This window comes from Corythoichthys intestinalis, chromosome 13 (genome assembly GCF_030265065.1).
Source record: "Corythoichthys intestinalis isolate RoL2023-P3 chromosome 13, ASM3026506v1, whole genome shotgun sequence".
Lineage (NCBI taxonomy): Eukaryota > Metazoa > Chordata > Actinopteri > Syngnathiformes > Syngnathidae > Corythoichthys > Corythoichthys intestinalis.
In genome coordinates, this window is record NC_080407.1 from 54,914,290 (window position 1) to 54,926,247 (window position 11,958).

At 42.9% G+C, this 11,958-nt stretch overlaps 1 protein-coding gene across 4 annotated transcripts in view; it reads left to right on the forward strand.

Moving 5' to 3' along the window:
• Nucleotides 1-326: 326 nt before the first annotated feature.
• The window catches only part of LOC130927939 (retinal guanylyl cyclase 2-like), a 31,704-nt gene continuing 20,072 nt past the window's right edge, over nucleotides 327-11,958 (forward strand). For 3 of the 4 annotated variants that reach the window (XM_057854086.1, XM_057854087.1, XM_057854088.1), the window contains exons 1-16: nucleotides 327-2,451; nucleotides 2,528-2,758; nucleotides 2,830-2,985; nucleotides 4,914-5,056; nucleotides 5,146-5,301; nucleotides 5,362-5,511; nucleotides 7,486-7,702; nucleotides 10,091-10,166; nucleotides 10,368-10,452; nucleotides 10,545-10,661; nucleotides 10,730-10,813; nucleotides 10,867-11,043; nucleotides 11,106-11,259; nucleotides 11,321-11,464; nucleotides 11,528-11,676; nucleotides 11,742-11,905. In XM_057854086.1, coding sequence (XP_057710069.1) covers nucleotides 2,217-2,451; nucleotides 2,528-2,758; nucleotides 2,830-2,985; nucleotides 4,914-5,056; nucleotides 5,146-5,301; nucleotides 5,362-5,511; nucleotides 7,486-7,702; nucleotides 10,091-10,166; nucleotides 10,368-10,452; nucleotides 10,545-10,661; nucleotides 10,730-10,813; nucleotides 10,867-11,043; nucleotides 11,106-11,259; nucleotides 11,321-11,464; nucleotides 11,528-11,676; nucleotides 11,742-11,905 — 2,438 coding nt within the window. In that variant the 5' untranslated portion in view covers nucleotides 327-2,216. The remainder of the gene's footprint in view (nucleotides 2,452-2,527; nucleotides 2,759-2,829; nucleotides 2,986-4,913; nucleotides 5,057-5,145; nucleotides 5,302-5,361; nucleotides 5,512-7,485; nucleotides 7,703-10,090; nucleotides 10,167-10,367; nucleotides 10,453-10,544; nucleotides 10,662-10,729; nucleotides 10,814-10,866; nucleotides 11,044-11,105; nucleotides 11,260-11,320; nucleotides 11,465-11,527; nucleotides 11,677-11,741; nucleotides 11,906-11,958) is intronic. The other variant, XM_057854089.1, reaches the window with a different exon arrangement.

The following is an 11,958-nucleotide window of genomic DNA, read 5'->3' on the forward strand; positions in this document are numbered from 1 at the left end:
ATGCTATATAATGCGAATGTTCGCAACATTTTGCTAACTTGCAGAGGGAAACTGCTAGCGTGAATGCTGTGTAATGCTAATGTTTACAACAATAGGCTAAGTTGCATAGCGAAACTCTGCTACCTTGAATGCTATATAATGCTAATGTTTACAATAATTGGCTAACTTGCATAGCAAAAATCCGCTAACTTCAGTGCTATATAATGCTAATGTTCGCAACAATTGGCTAAATTACATAGAGAAACTCTGCTAGCTTGAATGCTATATAATGCTAATGTTTACAACAATTGGCTAACTTTTATAGCAAAAGTTCGCTAGTTTCAATGGTATATAATGCTAATGTGTACAACAATTGGCTAACTTGCATAGCAAAAGACTGCTAGCTTCTATGCTATATAATGCTAATGGTCACCACAATTGGCGAACTTGCAGAGCAAAGGTCCGCTAGCTTTAATGCAAATGTTTGCAACAATTGGCTAACTTGCATAGGGAAACTCTGCTAGCTTGAATGCTGTATAATGCTAATGTTTACAAGAATTGGCTAACTTGCATAGTAAAAGTCCGCTTGCTTAAATGCTATATAATGGTAATGTTCACAACATTTGGCTAACTTTTATAGCAAAACTCTGCTAGTTTGAATGCTGTTTAATGCTAATGTTTACAACAATTGGCTAACTTGAATAGCAAACCTCTGCTACTTTGAATGCTGTATAATGCTAATGTTTACAACAATTGCCTAACTTGGATGGGAAAAGTCCGCTTGCTTAAATGCTATATAATGGGAATGTTCACAACATTTGGCTAACTTTTATAGCAAAACTCTGCTAGTTTGAATGCTGTTTAATGCTAATGTTTACAACAATTGGCTAACTTGAATAGCAAACCTCTGCTACTTTGAATGCTATATAATGCTAATGTTTACAACAATTGCCTAACTTGTATGGGAAAAGTCCGCTTTCTTAAATGCTATATAATGGTAATGTTCACAACATTTGGCTAACTTGCATAGGTAAAGTCCGCTAGCTTCAATGCTATATAATGCTAATGTTTGCAACAATTGGCTAACTTGCATATCAAAACTTTGCTAGCTTGAATGCTATTTAAGCATTTATAAGCATTATAAGCATTTATAGCAAAAGTCCGCTAGCTTGTATATATATGTAAAGCTAATGTTTACCAGATTTTTGGGATTTCTAGAGCACCCCAGATTGCATAAATTTATTTTATTTCTGTCGATGTTCCTTTAAGGGAGAAGCTAAAAATCAAATATTTTTTATTAAATATTAAAAATTGACGATTGGCCCAATTTTTGATCAAGTGTTTGGATCTCTAATGACTCCAATGTGGTCATAGTGAGTCAACCAAAGTCTTCCCGAACAGACCTACTCAGTCTGGTGAAAATTCGTCTCATTTTAATATCGCAATATATATCGCAAACCCACCAAAAAAATCGCAATTTCAGTTTTTTCCAATATCGTTCAGCACTAGCAACTAGTGAGTTATTAGCCTATTGGGAGGTCTGGCACACCCCCATCAAGCTCTCATTAGATGTCACCTGAAGCTAAACGAGATTAAAGTCAAAGCCTCTTTCTTGTGCTCTGGTTCTTCTACCTGACTCAGCGTCAGTTTGCTGGCTTTTCCGTGGACAAATGAAGCTCGGACCAGGTAAATATTGCCTTCTTAATTTAGCAATTTGAATTGTGACGGTGATAGTCAATGGGAACTATAGTCATTTTATGAAAGAACATTAATGTTAGGTTAATTTGTTTTCTAAATTTTAGCCATTTTTAGTAGTAACGAGGTTAGCTAGCACGGTCTATAGCAGTCAATGTTTGATGGAGAAATTCTCATTTAAGGAGGTTAAATGATTGCTAAGGTCATTAGATGTGTAGTAGATCTGGAATTCATGCTTCAAAAGCTTCTTTTAAATGATGACCTTCGTGTATTTTTATTTCTCTTGACTTCAGTGAAAGACCCGTTCGAGTTCTTTCATGCTGTCGCGTTGGAATTTAGAGTAAAATGCTTTTTGCTACATTGCAAGAATCGACTATGACGTTAGCTAGTTGCTCTGCCGAGGTGTTTAATCCTGTAAAAGTGCCAAGTAAAAATATCCCTGAAACCTGGATTAGACACACACGCACACACGTGAGCAGGGATGCAAACACGCGTAGCCTTTTGTGTTGAAATTGAGCTTTTGGTTTCCTTCCAGAGTGACAATGGTGCTGCCCAGGTGGTTACTGGGGCTGTGTTTGTGGTGGCTAAGCGTCACAGAGGTTTGGACCGCGACCTTCAGGTTGGCTCTGGTCGGTCCCTGGACTTGCGATCCGATGTTCTCCAGGGCGTTGCCGACGGCGGCGGTCAACCTGGCGCTGTCGAGGTTACGCGGCGATAGCAGCCTGAGCTATTGGTATGATGTCAAGTTGCTGGATGAGGACTGTTCCACTTCCAAAGGTTTGTTTCAATGGTAGCTAATAAGTTGAAGAAAATGTTCCTGAAGTTGAAAGTGTTCTCCGCTGTGATTTTTAAGCTTTAACGGAACTCGGAGACATGGAGGGTTACGGCCACGCCTACATCGGACCCTTTAATCCCACCCTTTGTCAGGCCGCGTCTTTATTAGCTGAACACTGGGAGGCGGGGCTGGCGTCGCCTGGCTGCCTCAACGCCGACTGGCCCAACCTGCCGCCTATCCCCCCACCCAGTAGGGTTCTGTTCACCGTACTCCGGTTCTTTCAATGGGCGCATGTTGGCGTCATTTCAGGTCAGGAATACTCAATGTATCACAGTTTTCAAAACTTTTAACAGTCTCTGTTGTCATCCGTCCCACTTTAGCGCCGGCGGATATTTGGAGGAGCACTGGACAAGAAGTGGCTTCCTCTCTCAGGGCGTTGGGTTTACCGGTTGGCCCGGTTGTTAACATGGAAACGTGGAACAAGGACAGCCCGCGGGATGCACTCCAAGCAATTAGAGATGCAGACAAAGTCAAAGGTAAGTCAACCAGGAACATAATAAGTCCCAATGTTGAGGCAAAATTCGAAGATGTCCAATTCATTTGAAGCTGGAGGACGAATGCAAGGACGTTGGTTTGGTTTCAACATTGGTTGGGGCGATATAATAGCATGCCTGTCAACGGGGGGGCAACCGGGTATGATGTCCCGGGACCATTGGGGCCCCAGAATGACCCTTAATTAATTATATATTAGTCTGTGAGGAGCAGGTGCACGAAGCGGAACTGACTCTGGTCTGGCTACGGGATTTATCTTGGGTTTACTGTGTTATAAATGACTTTTCTGTCAAAAAAATCTAGGCACATCACTGTTTGAGGCCTTGATAACCCCAGGGATGTGGAGGAGGCAGGCACAGGATGTTTATTATACTGTTTTGTTGCTTAGCAGGCAGGCATAGCACTCTCAGTTGTATTGTATTGAAGCCTACATGGGACAATAGATGGAGATTGTTTGTTTATATTGTGTCACATCACATTACGGTCTGTTAAATTTAAAGGGTACCTTTGATAGAAAGACATGTAGTTCTTAAAAGACAAATGTTAGTACAAGTTAGGGCTGGGCGATGTGGTCTTAAGTACGTATCACGATAAATTGAGCAGATTTACCTCGATAACGATAAATGACGATAAATTCGCCCAAGCGGACTGTTTTATAATTTGAAAATTTGAATCAATGCATGGAATACAAATGAACCGTTTCTCGTTAAATTTATTTACCAGCTTTCAATTTAACAATTGCATATGCAGTCTAAACATTAAGTATTAAAAAAAATCTTGTAAACAATAAGAATTCTAGTGTGAACATTTATAACAGCTTGTATGATTTGAAAAATGTACAACATTGTAAAAATCAATATGATGACTGTGCAAACATGTCATTCTAACACAAATGACTTGCAGCTTTAACAGTACACTTCAGACAACTTATTGGTAATGGCTGCTGTGACATAATTATTCAGCACAAGTGTTTACGTCAAGGTTTCAGGTTTTTTTTTTCTCGAAACATCTTTTAATACATGCACCCCCCCCCCCCCGACACAACCAGATTAAAGCTGTCTTGCTCTGATGCCAATGAAACATTTAAGGTTTTATGATGGCAGAATAAAGCAAACACATACAGAAAAATAGCTGTGGCCATTAAACTGTCATATATAGGCTTCACTGTTGGATTATACTTTATGCTGAGTGCTTTACCATCATGAAAGCTTTCAGAGAAATCACACAGAGATACCAAATAACGCGACACAAAGATTGCTACATTAATTCCGTGCCCAGTCCACTCATTAATTTCAGCCGTTGCGACAAGGTTAGAGCCGCTATCCGACTCCATCACGTTCATTTGTACCGTTAGCCGCTAGCGTTAGCCTGTCGCTTAGCTACCAGAAGAAAGCACTGAAAGCATCCTCTCCTGAAATCGTGAGAACCAGGGAGGACAGGAGGTGAAAGCCCGTCTGGAACCCGCCAAGAGTTTACTTAATGTCGGGTGAAAGTTTGGCGTAGCTAACTTAAGCCTGACTCCATCCCGTTTACTTGTAGCGTTAGCCTACCGGGCTTCTGTTTGTTTGACTTCCTGAAAACCACGTGACTCCATACGTAAGCACACTGTCTGCTTTCTTAAAGGGGACTGAACATAGCCGAACAACAAAGTCAAAGCGGGATGAAAAGATTAGATTTTCTTGTTTTATTAAATTACCGATATTACCGACATGGTCAAAATTACGTCGGTCATCGTGAAGAATTTCGGTAACGGTAAATTTCAGGTTTACCGCCCTGCTCTACTTAGAGCATCCTGAAAAGCCGATAGTGTCATGTCCCTACCGTGCCTAAACAAACCTACGCCCATGGACGATCGTTCATTCACTGCTATTTCTAATATCACCGTGACGTTACTTTGTGTATGTATTTACAGTGGTGATTTTGTGTATGAGCTCTGTCCTTATTGGTGGGACGGATCAGAGAAAGCTCCTATTGGCCGCGCTAGACATGGGCATGGTGTCCGAAGGCTACGTCTTTATTCCGTATGACGCCCTGCTGTACGCTTTGCCCTACCAGGTAGCTATCAGTCCAAAGGACTTTGTTTTGGGTCCACTTCGTTGTTCTCCTAGGAGCCTCTGAAAAATGTCTTCTTCCTTTTTCGAAAGGATACTGTTTTCCCTCAACTGACCAACAGCACCCAACTTCGGCACGCCTACGGATCTGTTCTGACAGTCACCATGGCGTCGGATCAGAATTTCTACGAAGCTTTTCGTCAGTACCAAATGAACAGAGAAATCCGATCGGCGGTGGCGGCCACAGAGGTAGAAAATAAACACAGCGAGACATATTGCTCTACGGATGTTAACTGTTTTTATTAACAGGTGTCTCCGTTCTTCGGGACCATCTTCAACATGGTTTACTTCGTCGCAAAGGCTGTGGAGGAGCGTCGTCAGGCGGGTGGTGGACGTTGGGTGACCGGTGATCAATTGGTCCACTCGGATGGAGGCTTCGACTACCAGGGATTCAACCAGGTTGGTCCTTGTTCCGAATCCAGTTTTCCGCGGATACCAATACTACAGTCCCTGACAAAAGTCTTGTTGCTTATCCATTTTGTAGAAACAATTGCTAATAACTAGGGCTGTCAAAATTATCGCGTTAACGGGCAGTAATTAATTTTTTTAATTAAACGTTAAAATATTTGACGCAATTACCACACATGCCTCGCTCAAACAGATCAAAATGACAGCACAGTGCAATGTCCAAGTGTCCATGTGCAATGTTTTTGGAGTTTTGTCGCCCTCTGCTGGCGCTTGGGTAAGACTGCTTTTATGTGCTTAAGCACCCATGAGCATTGTGTTATTATTGACATCAACAATGGCGGGCTACTAGTTTATTTTTTTGATTGAAAATTTTACTAATTTGATTAAAACGAAAACATTAAGAGGGGTTTTAATATAAAATTTCTATAAATTGTACGAACATTTATCATTTAAGAACTACAAGTCTTTCTATCCATGGATCGCTTGAACAGAATGTTAATAATGTTAATGCCATCTTGTTGATTTATTGTTATAAAAAACAAATACAGTACTTATGTACCGTATGTTGAATGTATATATCCATCTTGTCATATCTTTCCATTCCAACAATAATTTACAGAAAAATATGGCATATTTTATAGATGGTTTGAATTGCGATTAATTACGATTAATTAATTTTTAAGCTGTAATTAACTCGATTCAAATTTTTAATCGTTTGACAGCCCTACTAATAACATGACTTTTAATTATTCAATTGGTTTCAGAAATGGCTCATATGCAAGCTAAGACCCTCCCATATGATGTCGAATGGACAAAAATATATTGGTTTCACTGAAAAAAGATTTATCATCTAATGAAGACATAAAGGTCAAATTTTGGCAAGACAAAAGTTTTGTCGCCTATAGAAAGTAGTGTGAAAATTGAACAAAAAATGTACCTCAAATTCAAAAATATGTTACATAACATAAGCGAATTAAGTAGTGGTGCTATGAGATCTAAATTTAATATTTTGAATGACTTCCATGGGCTTGAAGGACTGCATCCATGCGGTTCGGCAAGGACTCATACAATTTAGCAGTCTTGCATGCCTCCCAGAGTTCATCAACATTCTTGGGTTTCGTCTTCCATGCTTCCTCTTTCATCATGTTCATGTCTGGTGACTGGGCTGGCCAGTCCTGGAGGATCTTGATCTTTTTCCACTGCAGCAGAGCTCCACGAGACCTGGTCACCTGAAGTCCCTGTCACAACCAGAACAGTCTGTCGAATTCTGTCTAGAAATGGCCTCCATGGTCGAATCAGTGCCCAGAAACCAGCATTAAACAAAAGACAATTAAAAAACCGTGTGACATTTGCCAAGGCCCACAGCCTGTCAAAAGGATGGACGCTGGAAAAGTGGCAAAAGGTGGATTTTCCAGACGAATCTTCCATTGATTTACAACACAGTCGCCGCAAATATTGCAGGAGACCTACTGGAGCCCGCATGGATCTGAGATTCACTCAGAAAACAGTGAAGATTGGTGGTGGCAAAACCATGGTCTGGGGTTACATCCAGTATGGGGGTGGAAGGCAACATAAATAGTCTGAAATATCAACAAATCTTAGCTGCCTCTTACATTCCTAACCATAAAAAGGGACAAATTCTGCAGCAGGATGGTGCTAAATCGCATACTTCAATCTCTCCCTCAAAGTTCCTCAAGGCAAAGAAGATCAAGATCTTCCAGGACTGGCCAGCCCAGTCACCAGACATGAACAGGATGAACGAAGAAGCATGGAAGATGAAACCCAAGAATGTTGATGAACTCTAGGAGGCATGCAAGACTGCTTTCTTTGATGTTCCTGATGGCTTCATCAATAAATGATATGAATCCTTGCCTTTCTACAAAATTGATAATGGACTTTTGTCAGGCTTTGCTATGAAGTCATCGGTATCTGGGAGTTCTAAGATATAATATAATGAATGAACAGGTGTTGCATGGAGGTAGAGATGGCCACGGGATGCAAGCTAGCTATGTGGTGTTGGACTGCGACGGCGACAGATTCGTACCCACGCACTCACTGGAGCCAACGCACACCGTCGGACCCGTTGGAAATCTCAAGCCGCTGAGGCACTCCTTCAGCTTCCCGGGAGGGAAGCCTCCCAGTGCCAGCTTCTGTTGGTTTGATCCAGATGAAGCTTGCAAAGGTGCAGTATGAGTCCTAGTTCAGTGGTTCTTAACCTGGGTTTGATCGAACCCCAGGGGTTTGGTAAAGGTAAACGCAGAGCTCTACTTTCGTACGCTTATTAAATCTACGCAAAGTGGCTTTTTAGACCAGGTTTTGGACTGGTTCGCTCCCAATTTACATCTCTATTAACTGCTAGTCCTCGAACTGATGGTAGGAGAAACTGGTTTGCTCAGTGGAAGGTTGACTCGCACTTGTAATGAGGGACTACAACAGACCAATGGGCAGCGTGGTCTCAAATTTTTAACTGGTTAGAAAACATGCTGTCAAAATGAGAAGAATTATAACGGGAATTTGCTAAACTATTAGCTTGCTGACTTAGATACAGTGGGGCAAATAAGTATTTAGTCAACCTCTAATTGTGCAAGTTCTCCCAATTGAAAGTATTAGATGCCTGTAATTGTCAACATGGGTAAACCTCAACCATGAGAGACAGAATGTGGAAAAAAAAATCCCATTATTTGATTTTTAAAGAATTTATTTGCAAATCATGGTGGAAAATAAGTATTTAGTCAATACCAAAAGTTCATCTCAATACTTTGTTACATACCCTTTGTTGGCAATAACGGAGGGCAAACATTTTCTGGGACTCTTTACAAGCGTTTCACACACTGTTGCTGGTATTTTGGCCCATTCCTCCATGCAGATCTCCTCTAGAGCAGTGATGTTTTTGGGGCTGTCGTTGGGAAACATGGACTTTCAACTCCCTCCATAGATTTTCTATGGGGTTGAGATCTGGAGACTGGCTAGGCCACTCCAGGACCTTGAAATGCTTCTTTCGAAGCCACTCCTTTGTGGCCCTGACTGTGTGTTTGGGATCATTGTCATGCTGAAAGACCCAGCCACGTCTCATCTTCAATGCCCTTGCTGATGGAAGGAGATTTTCACTCAAAATCTCTTGATACATGGCCCCATTCATTCTTTCCTTTACACAGATCAGTCGTCCTGGTCGCTTTGCAGAAAAAACAGCCCCAAAGAATGATGTTTCCACCCCCATGCTTCACAGTGGGTATGGTGCAATTCAGTATTCTTTTTCCTCCAAACACGAGAACCTGTGTTTCTACCAAAAAGTTCTATTTTGGTTTCATCTGACCATAACACATTCTCCCAGTCGTCTTCTGGACCATCCAAATGCTCCCTAACGAACTGCAGACGTGCCTGGACGTGTACTTTCTTCAGCAGGGGCACACGTCTGGCGCTGCAGGATTCGAGTCCCTGGCGGCGGATTGTGTTACTGATAGTAGCCTTTGTTACTGTGGTCCCAGCTTTCTGTAGGTCATTCACTAGGTGTCCCCGTGTGGTTCTGGGATTTTTGCTCACCGTTTCTGTTATCCTTTTGAAGCTACGGGGTGCGATCTTGCATGGAGCCCTAGATCGAGGGAGATTATCAGTGGTCTTTCTTCACACCAAGCGTTTTACGCATTGCAGATTCAGTCTTCCCAGCCTGGTGCAGGTCTACAATTTTGTCTCTGGTGTCCTTTCGACAGCTCTTTGGTCTTGGCCATAGTGGAGTTTGGAATGTGACTGACTGAGGTTGTGGACAGGTGTCTTTTATACTGATAATGGGTTAAAACAGGTGCCATTGATACAGGTAACGAGTGGACCCTCGTTAGACAGCCAGAAATCTTGCTTGTTTGTAGGTGACCAAATACTTATTTTCCACTCTAATTTGGAAATAAATTCTTTAAAAATCAAACAATGTGATTTTCTGTTTTTTTTCCCCTCCACATTCTGTCTCTCATGGTTGAGGTTTACCCATGATGACAATTACAGGCCTCTGTAATCTTTTCAAGTAGGAGAACTTGCACCATTGGTGGTTGACTAAATACATTAATACAGGTAACGAGTGGAACCTCGTTAGAAGTTAGACCTCTTTGAGAGCCAGAAATCTTGCTTGTTTGTAGGTGACCAAATACTTATTTTCCACTCTAATTTGGAAATAAATTCTTTAAAAATAAAAGAATGTGATTTTCTGTTTTTTTTCCACATTCTGTCTCTCATGGTTGACGTTTACCCATGTTGACAATCACAGGCCTCTCTAATCTTTTCAAGTAGGAGAACTTGCACCATTGGTGGTTGACTAAATACTTATATGCCCCACTGTATATTGGTTTTGAATTTGAAAAAAATTGCTTTATTATCTAATTACGAAGGGTTCGGTGAATCCACATGTGAAACTTTTGGGGTTCGGTACCTTTAGCAAGGTTAAGAACCACTGTCAGTTATAGATGCGAAAATTCCCAGTCGGCGGCTAGCTTAAAGCAGTGGAATTTTCCGCTTTCGCATTTAGTTCCTAGTCATATTTCTTTTGTGCGGAATCAGTTTTTTGTCATTTTCTGCTCGCCTTTAGATGCAGATGCTGTGACGTTCTTCTTTTTCTTCATATTAATCTGCGTCCTGCTGGGAGCCATTTTCTTTTGGATCAGGTAAACCAACTGTTGACAGGCCGCAAGACCACATATTCTATTTGTGTTGTTTGTACCCTGACAACGTCATGGCGGGTAGGACCCAGTCAAAATGGATCGGCCGTCTCACGCTGTCAATTAGTGAAAAATTCAGAAATTTTATCGCCCAGTCTTTTAATCAACCAGTTAAGAACCGTCGCGTTAACTCATTTGCTCGCACAGGAACCGCAGAGGAGCAGACAACACCTCCAAACTCATCCTGACGCTAGACGACATCGTCTTCATTGACACGCAAGTCAGTAAGAAGGTTCGTAATTCGATGCGTTCCGAACGCAAAAGACCGACGGGTCCGGTACTACCTGGGAATCATACGTACCGCGTTCTGAATCGACTCCCTAGAAACTGAACGACGAGTCCATCATGAGGAGTCTTCTCGAAATCAAAACTCCATTCCGTTCCATCGCTAGAAGCTACATCTTGACGACGCCTGAAAGTTCCAATATCGGAATTATGGAGGTACGCCTACTCTCGAGGTTGGATCAGACGCAAGCATTCGGCCTCACTACGGTCTGCTGTGTCCACAGGGTGACTGGGTTTGGCTCAAGAAGTTCCCGGTGGCGGGGAACATGAAGAACGTCAACCTACACACGCAGAGGATCTTCAGCCAGGTATGATTGAGAAGTATCGAATGTCTACCGGGTGTCTGAACTTGTCTTTCCAGTTAAGGGACATGCGACATGAAAACCTGAACCTCTACTTGGGCCTATTCGTGGACTCTGGAATCTTTGCCATTGTGGTAGAACATTGCCCTCGCGGAAGCTTGGCGGATCTTTTGGCCGACAGTGAGATGAGGTTGGACTGGATGTTCAAGTCGTCCCTCCTGATGGACCTCATTAAGGTGACGACACGTCCCTACCTTGAACTACGACTGGAATCGAGGTTGATCGGAATGCTTTTCAGGGGATGAAACATCTTCATTTGCGGGGTTTGAGTCACGGCCGTCTAAAATCCACAAACTGTCTAATCGACGGGCGATTTGTGCTGAAGATCACGGATTACGGAATTCCCATGATCATTCAATCCGAGAGCCTTCAAGTTTTTCAAGATCCCCAGGGTGAGGAGGCGTGTCCGTCCATCTGCTATGCTACTTTTGTCTAATTTTGCACATCTTTAAGATTTTCTGTGGACGGCCCCGGAGATCCTGAGGAATCCCGTCAAAGGAGGTACCACGGCCGGGGACGTGTTCAGCTTCTCCATCATCATCCAGGAAGTGATATCACGAACACTTCCGTACGCCATGATGGACATGCCCCCTCTAGGTGAGAACTCCTCTGCGACGTGTGCGTTCCGGGTCCGCTAAGACCGTCAGTCTTGTCCCTCAGAGATCGTGGAGCGCTTGAAGAAGCCTCCCCCACTCTGCCGACCCATGGTTTCAGTGGACGAAGCTCCCGCTGAATGTCTCTCGCTGATGAACGAATGTTGGAACGAAGACCCCGCCAAGAGACCCGGCTTCGACGAGATCTTCAAACAGGTGAGGCGATCGCGGCTCGGTCTTTCTTTCTGACGTCGACTCACGTCGCTTTCGTACTGCCGCAGTTTCGGGGCATCAACAGAGGGAAGAAGGCGAACATCATCGACTCCATGCTGCGGATGTTGGAGCAGTACAGTTCCAACCTCGAAGACCTGATTCGAGAAAGGACGGATGAACTGGAGGTGGAGAGAAGCAAGACGGACAAGCTCGTGGGACAACTGCTGCCCAAGTAGGACGTGTTGGTAGCTGTCGCTTTCCCAAACTTGTTCCGATCACGGCGGA